Raw genomic sequence first — 24435 nt, 5'->3', positions numbered from 1 at the left:
GCACCATCGCTCTTCATGCACGTCACACGAAGCGCGCGAGGTCATGGGAGAACCTTATTTATTGAATTGGATTTAGAAATGCGATTCAAAGAGCTTTTGCTAAGTTACCCTTATAATATCTATTTCCTCCGTTTTCTCTCAAGGGAAAGCAGGGGGGGGGGGGGCATCAGGATTTTAGAGGTGATTAGGAGGGGCATGGCCAAAAAAAGGTTGGGAACCACTGCTCTACCCTATCTATGCCTCTCAAAATTGTATTTACTTCTATCAGGGCTCACTTCAACCTCTGATGTTTCAGAGAAAAAAATCCAAGTCTATTCAAAGTCCCTGTAGCTGAAATCCTCTGATCCAGGCAGCATTCTGGTAAACCTGGTGGCGCAGCGGTAGAGTTGCTGACTTATGCCCCGGTCCCACTTAGGAAACCTGAACGGAAACCTCTGGAGATTTTCCACCCAACCCAAGGTTTCCGCGCGATTCCCGGAGGTTGCAGGTGGCTGCCGGAGGTTGCAGGTAGTGGAAGCAGGTAGGGAGACTGACAAAAACCTCCGGGAACCTCTGGGAAATGCACAGAAACCTTGGGTGGGGCGCAAAGTCTCCAGAGGTTTCAGTTCAGGTTTCCTAATTGGGACAGGGGCATTACACTGTTTGCAGCGCTGGAAACCCAGGTTCGATCCCGACTATGGGTGCTGTCTGTACGGAGTTTGTATGTTCTCCCTCTGACCGCGTGGGTCTTATCTGGGATCTTCGGTTTCCTCCCACACTCCAAAGACATACAGGTGTGTAGGTTAATTGGTGCATGTGTGAATTGTCCCTAGCGTGTTAGGATAGTGTTAGTATGCTGGGATCGCTGGTTGGTGTGGACTCGGTGAGCCGAAGGGCCTGTTTCCATGCTGTATCTCTAAACTAAACTCAACTAAACCTCCTCTGCACCCTCTCCAAAGTCTCCACATCCTTCCTGTAATGGGGCAACCAGAACTGTATACAATACTACAAATACATCCTCTATACAGTCCTATAGAACTGCACCATGACTTTCTGACATATTCAATACTACTAGCAATGAAGGCAAGCCTACCATATGCCTTCTGCATCGCCCTGCGTAGGTGCTGCCACCTTCAGTGAGCTATGAAGTTGGACTCCAAGGTCCCTCCGCACATCAATCCTGTTAATGCTGCGGCATCACACTCAAATTAACCACCCCCCAAACTCACAGGTGGGGGAGGGGGGGGGGGGGTGAGAAGAGGGGAGGGAGGGGGAGAGGGGGTGGGGGGGAGAGAGAGGGGAAAGAGTGGGGAGGGAGAGTGGAAGGGGAAGGGGAGACGTGGAAGAGTGGGGAGGGAGGAGGAGAGGGGTAGGGGGAGTGATGGAAGAGGGACAGAGGGGTAGGAGGAAGGGGGCGGGTGGAGAGAGGGAAATGGGGTGAGGGAGAGAGGGGGTGGGGTAGAGAGGGATGGGTGGGAGAGGGTGAGGGGTGCGGAGAGGGAAACATAGAAATTAAGTGCAGGAGTAGGCCATTCGGCCCTTCGAGTCTGCACCAACATTCAATATGATCATGGCTGATCATCCAACTCAGTATCCTGTACCTGCCTTCTATCCATACCCCCTGATCCCTTTAGCCACAAGGGCCACATCTAACTCCCTCTTAAATATAGCCAATGAACTGGCCTCAACTATCTTCTGTGGCAGAGAATTCCAGAGATTCACCACTCTCTGTGCGAAAAATGTTTTTCTCATCTCCGTCCTAAAGGATTTCCCCCTTATCTTTAAACTGTGACCCCCTTGTTCTGGACTTCCCAAACATCTGGAACAATCTTCCTGCATCTAGCCAGTCCAACCCCTTAAGAATTTTGTACGTTTCTATAAGATGTGCCCTCAATCTTCTAAATTCTAGCGAGTACAAGCCGAGTCTATCTAGTCTTTCTTCATATGAAAGTCCTGACATACCAGGAATTAGTCTGGTGAACCTTCTCTGTACTCCTTCTATGGCAAGAATGTCTTTGAGCATTGGGCATTGTGACATCACATGGTGGAACGTTCACCAGGTGCTGGGGCTCCTGCAAAGGCATATGTAAATGATTCTATTCCGATTGGACATATGTGAACATTGGGCATTGTGACATCACACGATGGAACGTTCACCAGGGGCTGGAGCTGGGGCTGATTCTATGGGTGAGATGCCAGTTTTTTTTTAATATTGGGAGTGGGGGGGGAGAAGGATTTGATTAAAAATGTGTACATAAACACGACAAAAAGTAATCAGGAGTTTCTATAAGATCCTCCCTCAATCTTCTAAAATCTAGCGAGTACAAGCCGAGTCTATCCAGTCTTTCTTCATATGAAAGTCCTGACATCCCAGGAATCAGTCTGGTGAACCTTCTCTGTACTCCCTCTATGGCAATAAGTTAGGTCTTTATTCTCTGGAGCGCAGAAGGTTAAGGGGGGACTTGATAGAGGTCTTTAAAATGATGAGAGGGATAGACAGAGTTGATGTGGACCAGCTTTTCCCTTTGAGAATAGGGAAGATTCAAACAAGAGGACATAACTTCAGAATTAAGGGACAGAAGTTTAGGGGTAACATGAGGGGGAACTTCTTTACTCAGAGAGTGGTAGCGGTGTGGAATGAGCTTCCAGTGGAAGTGGTGTCGGCAGGTTCGTTGGTATCATTTAAAAATAAATTGGATAGGCATATGGATGAGAAGGGAATGGAGGGTTATGGTATGAGTACAGGCAGGTGGGACTAAGGGAAAAAAGTTGTTCGGCACGGACCTGTAGGGCCGAGATGGCCTGTTTCCGTGCTGTAATTGTTATATGGTTATATGGTTATATGGCAACAATGCCTTTGAGCAGGAATTAGTCTGGTGAACCTTCTCTGTACTCCCTCTGTGGCAAGAATGTCTTTGAGCATTAGACATTGTGACATCACACGATGGAACGTTCACCAAGTGCTTGTGCTCCTGCAAAGGCATATGTAAATGAATCCATTCCGATTGGACATCTGTGAGCATCAGGCATTGTGACATCACACGATGGAACGTTCACCATGGGCTGGGGCTGGTGCTGCTTCTATGGGTGAGAAGCCAGTTTATTTTTGAAATATTGGGGGGGGGGGCGGGGGGGAGAAGGATTTTATGTGTACTTAAACACGACGAAATGTGTACTTAAACACGATGAAATGTAATGAGGAGCAGATACTTAGAAAGAGAAGTGAAATCTCTACCGAAATGGAAAAGATGTTGGCGATTCTGCGTCTGGTTTCGGAGATGCAGGGAATCAAAGGAAAAAAGGCAGTCGACAGCCATCCATGTAAATGGATCCATTCCGATTGGACATCTGCGAGCGTCGGGCATTGTGATTGGACAACTGCGAGCATTGGGCATTATGACATCACACGATGGAAACGAATCAAAAGGCAGAAAGGCAGCCGGATGGCAGCTGGTCGGATGGCACAAGAGTTTTATATATTAACTAGACCAAGTGCAGACCCGTTGGGTCTGCTCCCCCAATGGTGTGATTCCCCCAACCCAATATTCCACCATGCACCCGTCTCCTCCAATGGAACTGAGCCCGTTCCCAAATGTAAGTTTCCAGCACTCCCCTGCCTCCCTCAATTGCACCTCCCCTGCCTGCTGCAGCAGTGAAAAGTTCAGTGTTCCTGTCTTGCAACTTTGTTTCGAAGTGTGTTGGAGCAGCCGTCAACGAATCAAAAGGCAGGAAGGGATCCGTACTGCAGGCGGACGTCGGATGGATTTGAGTTTTATATATTAACTAGACCAAGTGCAGACCCGTTGGGTCTGCTCCCCCAATGGTGTGATCCCCCAACCCAATATTCCACCATGCACCCGTCTCCTCCATTGGAACTGAGCCCGTTCCCAAATGTAAGATTGCAGCCCTCCCCTGCCTGCTGCAGCAGTGAAAAGTTCAGTGTTCCTCTCTTGCAACTTTGTTTCGAAGTGTGTTGGAAGCTGACATGTAAATGGAGAAGCCTGTTTATTTTTGAAATACTGGGGGTGGGGGGGGAGAAGGATTTGATTAAAAACATGTACTTCAACACGACGAAATGAAATGAGGAGCGGATACTTAGAAAGAAAAGCGAAATCTCTACCGAAATGGAAAATATCTCGGAGATTGAGCGTCTGGATTGGGCGTGGCAATGAATCAAAGGAAGAAATGCAGCTGGACGGCAGCCGGATGGCAGGCGGACTGATTTGATTTTTATATATATATAGATAGAAGATATATATATATATATATATATATATATATATATATATATATATATAGAGAGAGAGAGAGAGAGAAGATATATATATATCTTACTAATTTACTTACACCCTGTGGCTGATGCAGTCAGGCAACGATATCCTTCTGGGACCAAAGAAATAAAGTGCTAGAGTGACTCAGCAGATCAGGCAGCATCTCTGGAGAATATGGATAGATGATGTTTCAGGTCGAGATCCTTGTTTCCATTTCCTTCGGGACTTAGCTCATTCAGTCGGTGGTGGTATAACTACACCAGGCTAATAGGTATTAAAGTCCCCCAATCAAAGTACACTCTCTCCTCCTGCCATACTCATGTTTTGTTCAGTGTGGAGGAGAATTGGCACTGAAATAACAGTCACTGGATGGAGATAAAAACTTGCCGCACACAATATATATATTGGTGGAAGGTAGGTATTGTGGCTGGAGGTCTGTGACCAGTATAGTTCTGCAGGAATCTGTGCTGGGACCTCGGTTGTTATGATATATATCATTAGCACCAGAGGTCCCAGCACGGATTCCTGCAGAACTATACTGGTCACAGACCTCCAGCCACAATACCTACCTTCCACCAATATCCTATGGAGCTGCATTATGACTTACTGGATCTAATATTTAATACCCCTGGCAATGAAGGCAAGCATGCCATGCATCTTTGATGCAACATGTTCCCGATGTTGGGGGAGTCCAGAACCAGGGGCCACAGTTTAAGAATAAGGAGGAAGCCATTTAGAATGGAGACGAGGAAACACTTTTTTCTCCAGAGAGTGGTGAGTCTGTGGAATTCTCTGCCTCAGAGGGCAGTGGAGGCTGGTTCTCTGGATGTTTTCAAGAGAGAACTAGATAGGGCTCTTAACAATAGCGGAGTCAGGGGATATGGGGAGAAGGCAGGGACGGGGTACTGATTGGGGATGATCAGCTATGATCACATTGAATGGCAGTGCTGGCTCAAAGGGCTGAATGGCCTATTGCACCTATTGTCTATTGTCTATTGAATGAGCCAGTTTTAAATCCATATGACTAAGTCATTGTGAATCCCCTACAGCTTCTGGATTAGCCGACCATTAGGGACTTTTATCCAAAGCCTTACTAGAGTTCATGCATATAACAAGTACTGCCCTCCCTTCATCAATCTCCTTCACCTCCCCCACAAAAACTCAGTCAAATAACGAAGATAAGACTAGTCACATCCAAAGCTGTGCTGGCTATCCCTAATTAGTCCATTCTCTTCCGAGATTTTAGTCTATAGATACAGCATGGTGACGGGCACTTCAGCCCACACTGATCATTGATCACCCATTCACAATTGTTCTAAGTCATTCCACTTCCTCATCCATTTGCGAAACATTAGGGAGATTTTTTTTACAACGGTTAGTCTACAAACTTGCAGGATCTTTTGTAATTAGAGCACATGGTATTGGCGGTAGGGTACTGACATGGATAGAAAATTGGTTGGCAGACAGGAAACAAAGAAATGGGATTAACGGGTTCCTTTCAGAATGGCAGGCAGTGACTAGTGGGGTCCCGCAAGGCTCAGTGCTGGGACCGCAGCTATTTACAACATACGTTAATGATTTAGATGAGGGGATGAAAAGTAACATTAGCAAATTTGCAGATGACACTGAGCTGGGTGGCAGTGTGAACTGTGAGGAGGATGCTATGACGATGCAGGGTGAATTGGACAGGTCGGGTGAGTGGGCAGATGCATGGCAGATGCTGTTTAATGTGGACAAATGTGAGGTTATCCACTTTGATGGCAACAACAGGAAGGCAGATAATTATCTGAATGGTGTTGTTAGGAAAAGGGGAAGTACAATGAGATCTGGGTGTCCTTGTTCATCAGATCCGAATGGTCGTTGAGTGACAATAGACAATAGACAATAGACAAAAGGTGCTGGAGTAGGCCATTCGGCCCTTCGAGCCAGCATCGCCATTCAATGTGATCATGGCTGATCATCCCCAATCAGTACCCCGTTCCTGCCTTCTCCCCATATCCCCTGACTCCGCTATTTTTAAGAGCCCTATCCAGCTCTCTCTTGAAAGCATCCAGAGAACCTGCATCCAGAGTGAAGTAACATTGAGCTTTATGTGCTTCACATGACGAAGACATGCAGTGGCGTTGTGAAATAATTTTCAGATTACTTGGAATCAAACATTAAACAATTGCTAAGCACAGAATTTCCAAAAGCTCTGAACTAATTTCACAACAATAGCATAAAGTGGAATTGGACCAAAACAAACACAGACAAAAGGGCAGGCAAATAGTTGTTTTGAGGATTGCTTTTGTTGAGCATGGAACAAGCGGCTGAATGAAATGAGATACATTTACCCAGTAAATTGTAGGATCTTTTGTAATTGGCACTCACGCCAGGAGCACAAAATGCAATCACTTCCATCCCCTAAACATGAATTCCTCAGTTAGAAGAACACAGAACTCAGCAAATAAACAATCAAGTTCAAGCAAGACTTTAGATGCATGGAGACTTTAGTTTGGAGATACAGCACGGAAACAGGCACTTTGACCCCCTGAGTCCGCACCGACCAGCGATCCTACACATGAGGGACAATTTACGTTTGTAACAAGAGAATTAACCTACACACCTGTAATGTCTTCGGGGTGTGGAAGGAAATCAAAGATCTCAGAGAAAACCCATGCAGGTCACGAAGAGAATGTCCAAACCCCGTACAGACAGCACCCGTAGTCAGGATCGAACACGGGTCTCAGGCACTGTAAGGCTGCAACTCTACCATTGCGCCACCGTGCCAACATTAGTTGAGGCAGGGACTATCACAATATTTAAAAATCATTTGTACAGGTACATGGATAGCAATGGTTTATGAGGAGATGGGTCAAACAAACACATGTAGAACTAGTGTAGATGAGACATGTTCATTGGTGTGGGGAAGTTGGGCCGTAGGTGGAGGGGCAGGTAGTGTAGATACATAGATACATAGAAAATAGGTGCAGGAGTAGGCCATTTGGCTCTTCAAGCCTGCACTGCCATTCAATATGATCATGGCTGATCATCCAACTCAGTATCCCATACCTGCCTTCTCTCCATACCCCCTGATCCCTTTAGCCACAAGGGCCACATCTAACTCCCTCTTAAATATAGCCAATGAACTGACCTCAACTACCTTCTGTGGTATAGAGTTCCAGAGATTCACCATTAGAGAAAGCTGGGAGTCTGCAGAAGGACTTGGACAGGTTGGGAGAGTAGGCAAAGTGGAATACAGTGCAGCAATATGCGGAGTCATGCATTTTGAAAGTAGGAATAAAGGCGTAGGCTATTTTCTAAATGGGGAGATAATTCAGTAGCAATTCAAGGTGCAAAGCAAATAGGAAATGCTGGTGCGGGATTCTCAAAAATGTGCAAGTCGAATTGGTAGTAAGGAAGGCAAATGCAATGCTAGGAGTTATTTTGAGAGGATTAGAATATAAAAACAGGGATGTGATGCTAAGGCTTTATAAGGCATTGGTCAGACAGCATTTGGAGTATTGTGAGCAGTTTTGGGCGCAATATCTGAGGAAAGATGTGCCAGCGCTAGGGAGGGTTTAGAGGAGGTGTACGAGAACAATCCCAGGAATTAGTAGGTTAACATATGTTGACTGTTTGAAGGCACTAGGCCTGTACTCGCTGGAGTTTAGAAGGACGTGGGGGAACTTCATTGAAACTTACTGAATAGTGAAAGGCCTGGATAGGGTGAATGTGGAGAGGATGTTTCCACTTGTGGGAGAGTCTAGGACATGTTCTAGGACATTCTAGGCAGTGAATCTGTGGAATTTATTGCCACAGAAATCTGTTGTGCCCAAGTCAATGGATATTATTTAGGCAGCGATAGATAGATTCTTGATTAGGACGGGTGTCAGTGGTTATGGGGAGCAAGCAGGAGAATGGGGTTGAGAGGGAAAAATAGATCAGCCGTGATTGAATGGCAGAGTAGACCTGATAGGCCGAATGGCCTAATTCAACTTATTTTGTCATTGTTTTAATTTGTATTTCACATTCAATTTAATGTAGTTCAGTTTTGAGATACAGCATGGCAACCAAGATCAATGTTTGTGCAAATCGTGAGTTTGACTGAAGCTGAGCTTTATTTATGCTGGGGTAATAACTTGTGCCGTGAGGGGGCACATCTCTGGTTATGGGCTTGGGCAATAACTGGGCAGTACTTGATGTGCAAAAGCTTGGCAAGCGATGAGGGGAGCCCCTCCCAGTCAATTCCTTCCTGCACCGTTGGAACCTCACTACCAGCGCACGCTGCCCTCGAGACGGCTGCTATGTAGAGGGGACGGTTGCGGTTGCCCACCTCTTCCCAGAGTGTGGATTTGCAAAGAGAGTCTGGAAAGGTTTGCAAGGATCCCTGTCACAATTTATTCGGAACAACTCCATTACAAAGGACTCTGATTTACGTACTGTTCCCAGGGACACATTCAGAGACTGACAGCGAGTGCTGCTGGAAGGTTATCAACTCGGTGAAAGATGCTCTTTGGTCTGCACGAGCTTTGTTAACCTCCCAGCAAAGCGAGATGTACGTCGGGGAATGTTGCAGACTGCAGGAGTACGTGCTGAGGGACGCAGTGATGCTTGGTGCAGCCAATGCCAAGGCTCGGTGGGGGAGGACCACAGTCTAGGGTCCTTCCGCTGCTGGACATTGTGGGACAGGGTGTGGTGGAGAAGCTCCTCAAAATAAGGGAAGGAATTTTACAGCAGTGGGCCACATGAGTGGCAAGGGCCTGGGGTAAAAAATTGTGATTTGGGGAAACTGCATTGTATGTAGGTATAGCCTCCGAGAATGTCGGATGGAGTTTTGTAAGGTTCATGTATTGTATATTGTATATTGGGCGTAGGGTGTTGACATGGATAGAAAATTGGTTGGCAGACCGGAAGCAAAGAGTAGGAGTGAACGGGTCCTTTTTAGAATGGCAGGCAGTGGCGAGTGGAGTTCAGTAAGGCCACAACTGTTTTCCATATATATTAATGATTTGGAAGAGGGAATTAGGAGCAACACTAGCAAGTTTGCGGATGACACAAAGCTGGGTGGCAGTGTGAACTGTGAAGGGGATGTTAGAAAGTTGCAGGGTGACCTGGTCAGGTTGAGTGAGTGGGCAAATGCATGGTAGATGCAGTATAATGTAGATAAATGTGAGGTTATCCACTTTGGTGGCAAAAACAAGGGGGCATATTATTATCTCAAGGGGGTTAGGTTAGGCAGCGAGACCTGGGTGTCCTTGTACACCAGTCACTGAAAGTTAGCGTGCAGGTACAGCAGGCAGTGAAGAAAGCTAATGGAATGTTGGCCTTCACAACAAGAGGATTTCAGTGTAGGAATAAAGAGGTTCTTCTGCAGTTGTATACATCTGGAGTATTGTGTACAGTTTTGGTCTCCTAATTTGAGGAAGGACATCCTTGTGATTGAGGCATTGCAGGGTAGGTTCATGAGATTGATCCCTGGGATGGCGGGACTGTCATATGAGGAAAGATTGAAAAGATTAGGCTTGTATTCACTGGAGTTTAAAAGGATGATGCGGGATCTTATAGAAGCATATAAAATTTTAAAAGGACTGGACAAGCTAGATGCAGGAAAAATGTTCCCAATGTTGGGCCAGTCTAGAACCAGGGGCCACATTCTTAGAATAAAGGGGAGGCCATTTAACACTGAGGTGAGAAAAAACTTTTTCACCCAGAGAATTGCAAATTTGTGTAATTCCCTGCCACAGAGGGCAGTGGAGGCCAAGTCACGGGATGGATTTACGAGGGAGTTAGATAGAGTTCTAGGGGCTAGTGGAATCAAGGGATATGGGGAGAAGGCAGGCATGGGTTATTGATTGGGGGCAATCAGCCATTATCACAATGAATGGTGGTGCTGGCTCGAAGGACCGAATGGCCTCCTCCTGCACCTATTTTCTATGTTTTTATGTTTCTAACCATCTTGTGTTTTTTGTTTGTAAACCAGCAACTGCAGTTCCTGCAAGTACAATTTTCAAATTAGACTTACCGATATTTCTTCTCCTCACTTTCCAGGAAGAAATGGTCAACGACAGCAAATGCTTCATTTCCATTCCAGTCTTTCAGTTGAATGCGTAGGATGTGAGGTGACCGGCTGGTGAGCAGGTGGATAACCTCGTTTCCCAGCCAGTATTCTCCATGGGGGTCACCAAATCCCTGAAGAAGCAAGAGTGTAAATTATTATTCAACGTCTTCACAGATGGTCACGTGACTCTGATCCACACTGAAGACAGCATAGTTTAGTTTAGAGATACAGCGCGGAAACATGCGCTTTAGCCCACCGAGTCACCGCTGACCAGCTATCCCTGCACACTAACACTCTCCCACACTCACGGGACAATTTTAACAATTCTACAAGCCAATTAACCTATAAACCTGTACATATTTGGAATGTGCGAGAAACCTGGAGCGTAACTGGTTTAGTTTTGATCTGCAATTTGAGAAGGAGAAGGTTAAATCGGAAATGTCAGTGAGGCAGTTGAATAAAGGGGACTATGAGAGGGGAGCTGGCCAAGGTAGACTGGAAAGGGATCCTAGCAGGAATTATGGTGGAACAGCCATGGCAGGAATTTCTGGGCATAATCCGGAAGACGCAGGATCATTTCATTCCAAAAAAGAAGAAAGATTCTAAGGGGAGTAGGAGGCAGCCGTGGCTGACATGAGAAGTTAGGGATAGAATAAAACTAAAAGAAAAGATGTATAACCTAGCAAAGAGTAGCCAGAAGCCAGAGGATTGGGAAACTTTCATAGGACAACAGAAGGAAACAAAACGGGCAATACGGGCTGAAAAGATGAAGTACGAGGTGAAGCTGGCCAGGAATATGAAGGACAGTGAAAGCTTTGTTAGATATGTTAAGGGAAAAAGAATAACAAAGTCAAATGTGGGTCCCTTGAAGGCAGACACGGGTGAAATTATTAGGGGCCACAAGGAAATGGCAGAAGAGTTGAACAGGTACTTTGGATCTGTCTTCACTAAGGAAGACACAAACAATGTCCCAGAAGTACTGGACTGAGGATCTAAGAGGCTAGAGGCACTGAAATAAATTTTCATTAGGCGAGAAATAGTATTGGGTAGACTAATGGGACTGAAGGATGATAAATCCCCTGGGCCTGATGGTCTGTATCCCAGGGTCCTCAGGGAGGGGGCTCTAGAAATAGTGGACGCATTGGTGATCATTTTCTAATGTTCAATAGATTCAGGATCAGTTTCTGTGGATTGGAGGATAGCTAATGTTATCCCACTTTTCAAGAAAGGAGCGAGAGAGAAAACGGGGAATTACAGACCAGTTAGCCTGACTTCGCTGGTGGGAAAGATGCTGGAGTCAATTATTAAAGAGGTAATAATGGGGCATCTGAATAACAGTAAAATGATTAGTCCAAGTCAACATGGATTTATGAAAAGGAAATCATGCTTGACTAATCTTCTGGAATTTTTTGAGGATGTGACAAGTAAAATGGATGAAGGGGTGCCAGTGGATGTAGTGTATCTAGCCTTTGATAAGCTCCCACACGGGAGACTGGTGACTAAAATTAGAGCACATGGTATTGGGGGTAGGGTGTTGACATGGATAGAAAATTGGTTGACAGACAAGAAGCAAAGAGTAGGAGTGAATGGGTCCTTTTCAGAATGGCAGGCAGTGGCGAGTGGAGTGCCGCAAGGCTCGGTGTTGGGGCCGTAACTGTTTACCATATATATTAATGATTTGGAAGAGGGAATTAGGAGCAACACTAGCAGGTTTGTGGATGACACAAAGCTGGGTGGCAGTGTGAACTGTGAAGAGGATGTTAGGAGGTTGAAGGGTAACCTGGACAGGATGAGTGAGTGGGCAGATGCGTGGCAGATGCAGTATAATATAGATAAATGTGAGGTTATCCACTTTGGAAAAGAAGGGGGCATATTATTATCTCAATGGGGTTAGGTTCGGTATGGGGGAGGTACAGCGAGACCTGGGTGTCCTTGTGCATCGGTCACTGAAAGTTGGCGTGTAGGTACAGCAGGCAGTGAAGAAAGCTAATGGAATGTTGGCCTTCATAACAAGAGGATTTCAGTATAGGAGTGAAGAGGTTCTTCTGCAGTTGTATAGAGCACTGGTAAGACCACGTCTGGAGTATTGTGTACGGTTTTGGTCTCCTAATTTGAGGAAGGACATCCTTGTGATTGAGGCAGTGCAACGTAGGTTCACGAGATTGATCCCTTGGATGGCAGGATTGTCACCCAGAGAGATGTAAATTTGCAGAATTCCCTGCCACAGAGGGCAGTGGAGGCCAAACCACAGGATTGGTTTAAGAGAGAGTTAGATAGAGCTCTAGGGGCTAGTGGAATCAAATAATATGGGGAGAAGGCAGGCACGGGTTATTGATTGGGGACGATCAGCCATCATCACAATGAATGAGGGAATTAGGAGCAACACTAAGTGCTGGCTTGAAGTCAAGTCAAGTCAAGTCACATTTATTTATATAGCACATTTAAAAAAACAACTCTTGTTGGCCAAAGTGCTTTACATTTGTTGTAAGAATAGTATAAACAAACAAACTACATACATATATACATATAGCCCTCGCTCAGTGGACGTCAGGAAAGGCTTGGGTGTATCGATAAGTTTTTAGTCTTGACTTAAAGGAGTTGATGGAGGGGGCAGTTCTGATGGGAAGGGGGATACTGTTCCACAGTCTAGGAGCTGCAACCGCAAAGGCGCGGTCGCCCCTAAGCTTATGCCTAGACCGCGGGATATTCAGCAGCCCCAAGTCGGCCGATCTGAGGGAACTGGAGGTGGAGTGGTGGGTGAGAAGACTTTTAATGTAGGAGGGGGCAAGCCCATTGAGGGCTTTGTAGACATAGAGGAGGGTCTTGAAATGTATACGGAACCGCACAGGGAGCCAGTGGAGAGAGGCCACGATCGGGGTGATGTGGTCCCTTTTTCGGGTGCCCGTCAGGAGTCTCACTGCGGCGTTTTGGACCAGTTGCAGGCTGGACAGGGAAGATTGGCTGACCTCAGTGTAAAGAGAGTTGCAGTAATCTAGGCGGGAGGAGATAAATGTGTGGATGATCTTTTCGAGGTCATCATATTGGAGGAATTGTTTTATTTTAGCTATTGCCCAAAGCTGAAAGACGCTAGCTTTTACCATGGCATTGACTTGAGGTTTTTGACGTGAGGTTTGAGTAGTGGGGTAAGGCTTCCAAGGCTGCCTGCTGTCATTTTGATTGAGTCCAAGGGGCCGAATGGCCTCCTCCTGCACCTATTTTCTATGTTCTATGTTTCACCTGGGGAAAACACACGCAAGGTACTGGGAGAACGTGCAAACTCTGTACAGACAACACCCACATTCAGGATCAAACTTGGATCTCAGGCAGTATAAGGCAGCAACTCTAAAGGGCCTGTCCCACAAGTATGCAACTGCATGCAGCAAGCGCGACCTAACGTGGTTGCTTGAGCCGTAAGGCCTCGCGGGGCCGGTCCCACTTCGATCGCACGTGGCTCCGAAAAATTGACAGTGTTCAAAAATTCCACGTGGCAATGGCCTGCCGGCCCGCAGCCGCATTGAGGCCGTACGCAGCGCCTCGATGGGCATACGCAGCGTCTTGACGCCGTACGCAGCATCTTGACTCCGTACATCACGCGCGAACCTCCCGCGGACTTCGCTCAAACTTCACGTCACTCACTCGACCTCCGCGCGGCCCCCGCTTCTAATTTGGTGGCACTCGCCGCATGCAGTCGCATGCTGGTTGGACCGGTCCTGTACGGTGATCACTCGACCTCCGCGCGACCCCCGCTTCCGGTTTGGTCGCGCTTGCCGCATGCAGTCGCATGCTCGTGGGACAGGCCCTTAACACTGCACCACCTTGCCGGTGAGCCGCAGTAAATATTTTTTCCAATATATAAACATTTAAATGTATTTTATTGTCAACTATGAAAATACATTATCATCCAGAGGACGGTTTACTGAATAGGTATCTGGATGATCAATCCAGCGTTCAAAGCCCACCACAGAGAAATATAATCTGAACAATAAGTCAGCTTGTCTTAGTAATGATGACCATAAAACTGCCACTGTTGCAAACATCAATCTAGTTCTCACACAAGATGAGATCTGTCAGCCTCACCTGGCCTCACCTGGCCTCACCTGGATGGGAGATGGATCAACTGACTCAATGCTGCCAGCACAACAACCTTGATCTCAACGTCAGTAAGAACAAGGAACTGATTATTAATTTTAGAAGACCAAAGATGCATAAACCTGTCTTATTCGACAGGTGGAGAGAGACAAAAACCTCAAATTCCTGTGTGTGCATATCGTTGAAAGTCTGAAGATAGACAAAAAATGGTGGAGTGGCTCAACGGGACAGGCAACATCTCTGGAGAGAAGGAATGGGTGATGTTTTTGGTCGAGATCCTTCTCTGAAGGTCTGTCCTGGCCCCAGCACATTGATGAATAATAGGGAACCCATATCAACAGTTCTACTTCCAATGAAGACTGAGGAGATTCAGTCAGTAATAAATAGTCTCCTGAACTTCCAGGTGTACAGTAGAGACTGGTTTCATCACAACCTGGTTCAGTAACAAACACCCGCGAACAAGGAAGATTGCAAATAGTGATGAACACTGCCCGGTCCATCACATGTACTGATCTCCCCACCATCGAAGGGATCTACAGGAGAAGCTGCCTCAAAAGAGCAGCCAGCATCATCAGAGACCCACACCACCCTGGCCACGCTCTCATTTCACTCCTGCCATCGGCAAGATGATAAAGGAGCCTGTAAACTGTAACGTCCAGGTTCAGGAGCAGCTTCTTCCAAACAACCATTAGGCTATTAAATTCTACAAACTCCAGCTAAACTCTGAACTACAAACAATGGGCTTCAGGGCATTGTTTTTGTTTTTGCATTATACTATCTATACAGAACTAAAACTCTGATCTTGTGCTCTTTCGGCTTGCGGGGTTTTTCTACTTGCACAGAAACGGCAAGTGATAGCCGTAGTTACTCACTGTTCTCCTGTGCTGCCAGTCCAACAAGTTTCATTCCAATAGTGGAATATTGCGTTGTGGCGCCCGTGTGACAATGGGACCCAACAGGTCCCACTTAGTCTAGCTTTATTTTTTTTAATTGAAATTTTTGTTGTTTAATATGGTGTCTACAGAGTGCTATGCTTACATATCTGCTGTGCTGTTGCAAGCAAGAATTCCATTGTTCCTTTTTGGGACATAACTGTAAATCACTACTGACTCGTGACTCTCTAGGCCAAAGATTTCCTCCAACTAAAATAAAAGCTCTGCTGAGCACAAATAATAATTGACCAAAACTGTTTATATCTTATACAGGGTAAAAAAATATGTTAAACTATACAACATGCAGAGCTCAATAAATATACCACCTCGATGGGTTTATCACTAGTAGTATAGATGTTGGAAAGTCATGTTGCAGTTATCTAATATTTTGTTGAGGCCACAATTAGAGTATTATGTTCAGTTCTGTTCAGGCACTATGCTATAGGTGGAAAGGGTGCAGAGAAGATTTACGAGGATGTTGCCAAGACTAGATGGTCTGAGCTATAGGGAGAGGTTGAGTAGGCTGGGACTCTATTCCTTGGAGCACATGAGGATAAGGGTGATCTTATAGAGGTATACAAAATCATGAGATGAATTGAATGGGTGGACGCACAGTCTCTTGCCCAGATTAGGGGAATCGAGAACCAGAGGCCAAAGGTATAAAGTGAAGGGGTGGGGGGTGGGGGATGTTATAGGAATCTGAGGGGTAACTCTATGACTCTGACCCAGACCACCTTTACATAAATATAAATGCTACGGCTGGAAATGCTACAAAGCTAGATTTGCAGATGCTGTCAGCACTCAGTAAGTCAGGTAAGCAACTTTACTGTTAAATGATTCCAGGTTTGTTTTGTCCACAAAGAGCCATAGCAAACCATATAACCATATAACCATATAACAATTACAGCACGGAAACAGGCCATCTCGGCCCTACAAGTCCATGCCGAACAAATTTTTTTTTTTTTTCACGCAAAGTGTTCAAAATCAATTTATTTAGGAACCCTGCTAGTGGCACTCATGTAAATTCAAGTATTTGTCATCATTGACAGAAGATAACTACTCTCATGCTCATCTGATTTTTTTTTGTTGAAACTCTTATTTGGAAAAAAATGAAATATTCATAAAATATGTTTCACTTAATAAAACAGAGAAGTCCAACTAGCAGAGCCAGTGCCTCACAGCTCCTCCCACTCCCTGAGCATGTGTGGGATATTAGATTAATTGGTCATTGTAAATGTCCCCTAATGTGGTTGAAAGTGCGAGAATCTGCCGTGAAATGAAGGAAATGTGAGGTGACGTGTTGGGTGAGAGTCAATGGATTATTCATGGCCACACAGATTCAGTGGAGCAAATTAATCCAAATTTCTCACACTGACTCTATACCATCATATGGAATATAATGAGTCTAGTCATAAAGATTTCAAAGTTTAGAGAATATACTAAAAGTAGCAGAATAGAATAAAGTTTCCAACTGGAGTTCTCTCACCCTCCCTCTGGAGCTCAAATGTCCATCAGTGGACCAAGGCTGTGGTGCACTATGGAGTTTGTGCTAACAAAATGCAAACTGGATATGGGGAAAGTGGCAGTGCTGTTTGAGTGCGGTGTCAAGGACAGATTACATCCCACTGCTATGATTCTAAACAACTAGTTTGAGGCTTAGTTCAACCATTATTCAGAAATATGACACCTCAGGAATGCAGCCTGAAATGCGAGTTTCGATTTTGTGCTCACATCCTGTGGTGTGACTCATGCAAGGCAACCACCAGGGAGCCAAAAGAACACTTGAAACTGCTTGCCAACCTTTCAACACTGTGAAAACCAGACAGCAATTATTGAATATTTGAATACTGCACAAGAATGTTATTCCTGGATTTGTATTTGTTAAATGTTTATTTTAGTCTTATAAATATTCAGTGACTGCTACTATCATAATACTCACCAACAACAAAATCAGTGGTGAGTTAATTAAATCTTCTCGCAAGTTAAACAAACACTTTGGGTCACCATAAGTTTGTGGCACTATCTGTGACCTGGTTGAGATTAATGTTTAAAACATTTCACAACTTCCCTTTACCCTTTCATAAATAACTTCAAAACGCACTTGCTTCTGCTACTGACTATTTCTGTATTGATGTTCTCTCCACTACAAATACTTTTCAACTTTTCATGCTTCACAAAATACCTTTGTGTTTCACTTCAGATGCAGGAACACTACTTCCCAGCACTTCATTAGTTCATGTCATAGGAGCAGAAGCAGGCCATTCTGCCCATCGAGTCTACATCACTATTCAATTCAAAGGCTCATCTATCTTTCCCACTCAACCCCATTCTCCTGCCTTCTCCCCATAACCCCTGGCACATGTTCTAATCAAGAATCTATCTATCTTCACCTTGAAAACACCCAATCGCAGCCTCTACAGCTGTCTGTGGCAATTAATCCACAGATTCACCTCACTCTGACTAAATAGATAACTCCTCATCTGCTTTCTAAAGGTATGTCTTTTTATTCTCATGCTGTTCCCTCTGGTTCTAGACTCTCCCACTAATGGTAACCAGTGCAACTCCTATTTGCTATTTATGCTTTTCTGGTGAAGGCTTGTTTTGTTGAATTTTCTTTTTACTGTCTTGCAGAGTTTATGTGTAACTTAAAAATGTTTTTTGTACCTGTGATGCTGCTGAAAGCAAGATGTCAATTTGAACTGATCTCTTCTGCCGACATGTGAACCATTTAGTTTAGTTCAGTTTATAGATACAGTGTGGAAACAGGCCCTTTGGCCCACCGGTTCCATGCTGACTAGTGATCCCCGCACATTAACACTATCTGACACACACTAGGGACAATTTTACATTTACCAAGCCAATTAACCTACAAACCTGCACGTCATATCTGCACATTTTATTTATGTTTATGAGCCTATCAAATAGCCTCTTAAATGCTTTTATCATATCTACATGGATAGGAAAGGTTCAAAGTGATATGGGCTAAACACAGGTCAGCATGGGCAAGTTGGGCCGAAGGGCCTGTTTCCATGCAGTGCGTCTCTATGACTCCACCAACATCTAGGCCATGTATTTCTGGCACCCACCTCTTTTGTTCAGATCAAAGTTTAGTTCAGTTTAGAGATACAGTGCAGAAACAGGCCCTTCAGCTCACTTAGTCCACGCTGACCAGCAATCTCTGCACATTAACACTATCCTACACACACTAGGGACAATTTACAATTATATCAAGCCAATTAACCTACAAAACTGTATGTCGTTGGAGTATGGGAGGAAACTGGATATCCCGGAGAAAACCTAAGCAGGTTACAGGGAGAACGTTCAAACAGCACCCATAGTCAGGATCGAACCGGGGTCTCTGGCACTGTGAGGCAGCATCTATCACTCGACCACCATGCCGCGCCAAGTTGTTTGACAGGTTGTTTTCCAATATAAATGAATTACAAAACACACTTTGTGGTCATCAGTTATTATTACATTTGGAGTCAGAATTATTATTTTTAAACAAAGTAAAATATTTCTTACTGATTTGTATTCCTTCCAGCCCCGGTGGAAATTCACATTCCCATCTTCCCGATGTTGGAACACTGTCCACCCGCCTCCACTGGTCTCCATGTCACAGAACACCTGCGGACAGGAAGAAGGACAGTCGCGGTTCAGAATGCATTCTTTCGTCAACAGCTTTGCAACGCACTCCCATCAGTCGGACAAGACCTTAAACAATCATTGGGCAACCTAAATACATTTTTGTATTCCCTTGGTTTCAACTCTTCTAAACCTGCTCCGGGCCGATGTCACCCCGGACATCTCCGGCCATCCCTGGACAGGCATGGGACACTCGGCAGGGGACGGGGACATCCAGCAACAATTCAACAGCGCTTGCAGCGCCGGAGACCCAGGTTTGATCCATACTATGGATGAAATGCAGGTCTGTATACACGCAGCAGCTCAGCTGCCGAAAATGTTTATCTCGAGTGACCTATGACCTGGGCATGCACAGTTAAAATATCAAACTCGCTTATTAGCTCACTCTAACAAATGATAAACACCTGCATCCTCTCTTCCACTAATCCTAGCCTATCATTAAGCTTGTGGGGTGAGAGATTGCAACCTTCACGTGGTCCACCGTTTCGACTAATGCAATCAACCCGATGTGCACAACAAATAGATCAAATAGAACAAGTTGACCTACAACTTTGGGCAGTGCACGCCATATGCAAGAAGAAGATTAAGCTTGTATTGCAACACCATAAATATTACCCTTGCATAAGACTGGGGTACACTTGCACAGGCTACAATTGCAAAGAAATACACATATTGCCCCCAACTAGACAATAATAAACACAGTGCTGGAGTAACCCAGTGGGTCAGGCAGCATGGCTGGGGAGCATGGAACATATTGGGTCGGGATTCTTCTGCAAACTGATTGTAAGACTGTAATTGGGGGAGAAGCGTGAACAGACGTGGGGCGAAACAAAACCTGGGGAATGATAGGTGGATATAGATATGGGGGCAGGGGGAGGGTAGGTAGTTGATTGGCAGGTAGTTGGACGAAGACCGGAGATATAAAGAAGACAAAGCGCTTTAAGATAAAGAGAGAAGTGGAGTGAAACGTGAAGCCAGAGAAAGGGATATGGTGGAGGATACACCAGTATCCACCTATCACTAGCCAGGCTGTGTCTCTGCCTGATAACTGCCTGATCCGCTGAGTTACTCCAGCACTTTGTGGGTTTTTTTGTAACCAACATTTGCAGTTTCACCAGAGCTTATAATGCCTTGGCAATTCTACTGCGTATCCAGGTGCTCCTTAATTTGATAATTTGCATACTTTATACATTCATGAATGTTTTACTGAAATAAACTGGCACTGGCAAATACATTTGCTGTTCCTCTGGTGCAACAAACCGTTCAGTTCAGTGCCAGAGTTTGCAATAATGTGCACTCAGCATTAACCTGTGACGATGTCTTATATCCTGCACAGTCTGGTTAGCATCAACCAGAAAACCACCCTGACAGGGGTTAGAAGCTGGCATGAGCCTCTAAAGCACAGCAATACAAACCCAGCTGGAACTTGTGCCCAGATCTGAAGCCAAGCAACCAATTATTCCCTTGGAGACCAGTGTTGCAGAGTGAACACATATGGTGCTGGTTAAAGGTCCCTCAGCAGTTCAGTGTGCTGATGAATCTACTTGCTGATGTAATACTTCATGTTGAAGTATTAAGAGAATCCAAAATGTTATAAATATTAAGGGAGAAATCATGATTAGAGACTGAGGTCCCTCAGATACTTATGTATGGACCCACGGGAGATGGGCAAGGTCCCCAATGAATAATTCACCTCTGTCTTTACCATGATGAAAGACATGAAGATTAGGAAACTTGAGAAGGTTAGAAGATATATTAAGGACAGTCCGTATTACAGTCTAGTAGTTGCTGAACCATCCTAAGACGTATGATGTTAGACACATCTCCTGGGCATGTTAAAATATAGTCAAGGATGTTGTGAGAAGCTTAAGAAGAGTCCCGGCTGAGATATATGAATCATTGTTAGACATGGGTGAGGTGCCAGGACAGCTGATGTTTTGTCTCTATTTAAGAAGGGCTGCAAAGAAAAACCTGTGACCATTGAGCCTTACATCAAAACCAGTGAGCCGAGCATCTGTGGAAGGAGAATTACTGAGAAGGCTCTGAGAGATAAGACACACATGCATTTGAAAAGGCAGGGATTGATTCGGAATAGCCAGCATGGCTTTGCGCATAGGAGTTAACCAACCATATAACCATATAACAATTACAGCACGGAAACAGGCATCTCGGCCCTACAAGTCCATGCCGAACACATTTTTTTTCCCCTTAGTCCCACCTGCCTGCACTCGTACCATAACCCTCCATTCCCTTCTCATCCATATGCCTATCCAATTTATTTTTAAATGATACCAATGAACCTGCCTCCACCACTTCCACTGGGAGCTCATTCCACACCGCCACCACTCTCTGCGTAAAGAAGTTCCCCCTCATATTACCCCTAAACTTCTGTCCCTTAATTCTGAAGTCATGTCCTCTTGTTTGAATCTTCCCTATTCTCAAAGGGAAAAGCTTGTCCACATCAACTCTGTCTATCCCTCTCATCATTTTAAAGACCTCTATCAGGTCCCCCCTTAACCTTCTGCGCTCGAGAGAATAAAGACCTAACTTATTCAACCTATCTCTGTAACTTAGTTGTTGAAACCCAGGCAACATTCTAGTAAATCTCCTCTGTACTCTCTCTATTTTGTTGACTATTTAGTTAGTCCGACAAATTAGATTGAGTTTTTTGAAGAAGTAACTAAGAAGGTAGATGAGGGCTGAGCTGTAGATGCAGTCTATGTGGACCACAGCAGGTAGTTTAATAAAGTTCTGTATGATAGGCTGCTCCTGAAGGCTAGATCACATGGGATACAGGGAGAGTTATCTAACTGAATACAGAATTGGTTTCATGGTAGGAAGCAAAGAGTAGTGGTGGAAGTTTTGTTTTTACCTTCCAAGACAACAGTATGAACATTGAATTCTCCAAATTTGTATTACATAACCTTCCCCCTATCCCTTCTATCCTCTTATACAATTCCCCTATTTCACCCCTGTGCCCCACCTGGACGCGCATCTATTTCTCCCTTCCACCTGCATTCCTTCCTCTAGCTTCACAATTCCCAACTTTTCGATACATTTGTCTCACAACCTCTGCCTTTTCATCTCTGGCATTTGACTAAGCATCTGCCTATCAAAAAAACCCTTCACCTGAAAAAGGGTCCTGACCCAAAACATCACCTATCCATGTTCTCCAGAGATGTTGCCTGACCCATTGAGTTACTCCAGCACTTTGTGTATTTTTTTGTAAACCAGCATCTGCAGTTCCTCGTTTCCAGACTGCGCAAACATTTGGAGGAATGTGTGCCATACATGGCCAAAAGGGTCTAGCTTAGATGGGACATCTTGGTCAGCATGGTCAAGTTGGGCCAAAGGGTCTATGTCCATGCTGTACGACTGACTCTTAAATGGCTTAGGTACACAGCAACACAGTGATTGTAAGATGGGAGATTCTCAGAGAACTAGATCTATGCTTGATGCTCTGAAAGACAGAATTATTTAATTACACAGCTGTCAGTGGAAGACAGATATGATTTTGTCTCAATGCTTTCCAGCAACTTTGCCTCCAGTTCGATAATTCAGCTCAACCCAGCACCTCATTGTCAATCCCCTGCCACTTCCAATCCAGCTTTAAGTATTTCTGCTTAAAAACAGATCGTCTTGCTTTTATGTGATTTCTTGACTTCAGTGTTTGTGTCCATTAACAACAAGGGGAGGTTCCACCCTAAGCTCTGGAATCACCTCACCACTCATTTGTTCCCTCACACGTATGCTTCACCTCCAGGCGACACTTGGGGTCATCTGTCTCCTGTTACAGCGTAGTTAAAAACCATGTTTCAATCATGCAGCGGAGTCCCACATCCTAAAAGTAACTTGGTTAAGAAGAAAGTGCAGATGCTGGAAAATCGAAGGTAGACAAAAATGCTGGAGAAACTCAGTGGGTGCAGCAGCATTTATGGAGCAAATGAAATAGGCTATGTTTCGGGCTGAAACCCTTCTTCAGACTGATGTGAGGGTGGGAAGGGGCGGGAAGAAGAAAGGAAGAGGAGGAGCCAGAGGATTGAGGGAGAGCTGAGAAGGGGAGGAGACAGTAAGGACTACCTGAAATTAGAGAAGTCAATGTTCATACCGCTGGGGTACAAACTGCCCAAGCGAAATATGAGGTGCTGCTCCTCCAGCTTCCGTTGGTCCTCACACTGGCCGTGGAGGAGGCCCAGGACAGAAAGGTCCGATTCAAAATGGGAGGGGGAGTTGAAGTGCTGAGCCACGATATAACCACATAACAATTAAAGCACGGAAAAAGGCCATCTCGGCCCTTCTAGTCCGTGCCGAACATTTATTCTCCCCTAGTCCCATCTACCTGCACTCAGACCATAACCCTCCATTCCCTTCCCGTTCATTTACCTATCCAATTTATTTTTAAATGATAAAATCGAACCTGCCTCCACCACTTCCACTGGAAGCTCATTCCACACAGCTACCACTCTCTGAGTAAAGAAGTTCCCCCTCATGTTACCCCTAAACTTCTGTCCCTTAATTCTGAAGTCATGTCCTCTTGTTTGAATCATCCCTACTCTCAATGGGAAAAGCTTATCCACGTCAAATCTGCCTATCCCTCTCATCATTTTAAAGACCTCTATCAAGTCTCCCCTTAACTTTCTGCACACCAAAGAATAAAGACCTGTTCCACCTTTCTCTGTAACTTAGTTAGAATCCCAGGCAACATTGTAGTAAATCTTCTCTGTACTCTCTCTATTTTGTTGACATCCTTTCTATAACTAGGCGACCAAAATTGTACACCATACTCCAGAATTGGCCTCACCAATGCCTTGTACAATTTTAACATTACATCCCAACTTCTATACACAATGCTCTGATTTATAAAGGCCAGCACACCAAAAACTTTCTTTACCACCCTATCTACATGAGATTCCACCTTCACAGGGAACTATGCACAGTCATTCCTAGATCCCTCTGTTTAACGTCACTACCATTTACCATGTACGTCCTATTTTGATTTGTCCTGCCAAGATGTAACACCTCACATTTATCAGCATTAAACTCCATCTGCCATCTTTCAGCCCACGCTTCCAAATGGCCTAAATCTCTCTGTAGACTTTGAAAATCTACTTCATTATCCACAACCCCACCAATCTTAGAATCATCTGAATACTTACTAATCCAATTTACCACACCATCATCCAGATCATTGATGTACATGACAAACAACAGTGGACCCAACACAGATCCCTATGTCACCCCACTAGTCACCGGCCTCCAACCTGAGAAACAGTTATCCACCATTACTCTCTGGCATCTCCCATTCAGCCGCTGTTGAATCCATCTTGCTACTCCACCATTAATATCCAACCATTGAACCTTCTTAACCAACCTTCCATGAGGAACCTTGTCAAAGGCCTTACTGAAGTCCATATATACAACATCCACTGCTTTACCCTCATCAATTTCCTGAGTAACCTCTTCAAATAATTCAAGAAGA

General features: G+C 44.9%; 1 protein-coding gene across 1 annotated transcript in view; it reads right to left on the bottom strand.

The window, feature by feature from the left end:
* Window positions 1-24435, bottom strand: part of LOC129709593 (angiopoietin-2-like) — a 158799-nt gene that overhangs the window by 34816 nt on the left and 99548 nt on the right. The window contains 2 exon segments of the mRNA XM_055656041.1: window positions 10255-10421; window positions 18837-18938. Of these exon segments, the coding sequence (XP_055512016.1) occupies window positions 10255-10421; window positions 18837-18938 (269 nt within the window).

The sequence above is a fragment of the Leucoraja erinacea genome, chromosome 26, assembly GCF_028641065.1.
Source record: "Leucoraja erinacea ecotype New England chromosome 26, Leri_hhj_1, whole genome shotgun sequence".
Lineage (NCBI taxonomy): Eukaryota > Metazoa > Chordata > Chondrichthyes > Rajiformes > Rajidae > Leucoraja > Leucoraja erinaceus.
This window is presented reverse-complemented; position numbering and strand designations above follow the sequence as displayed.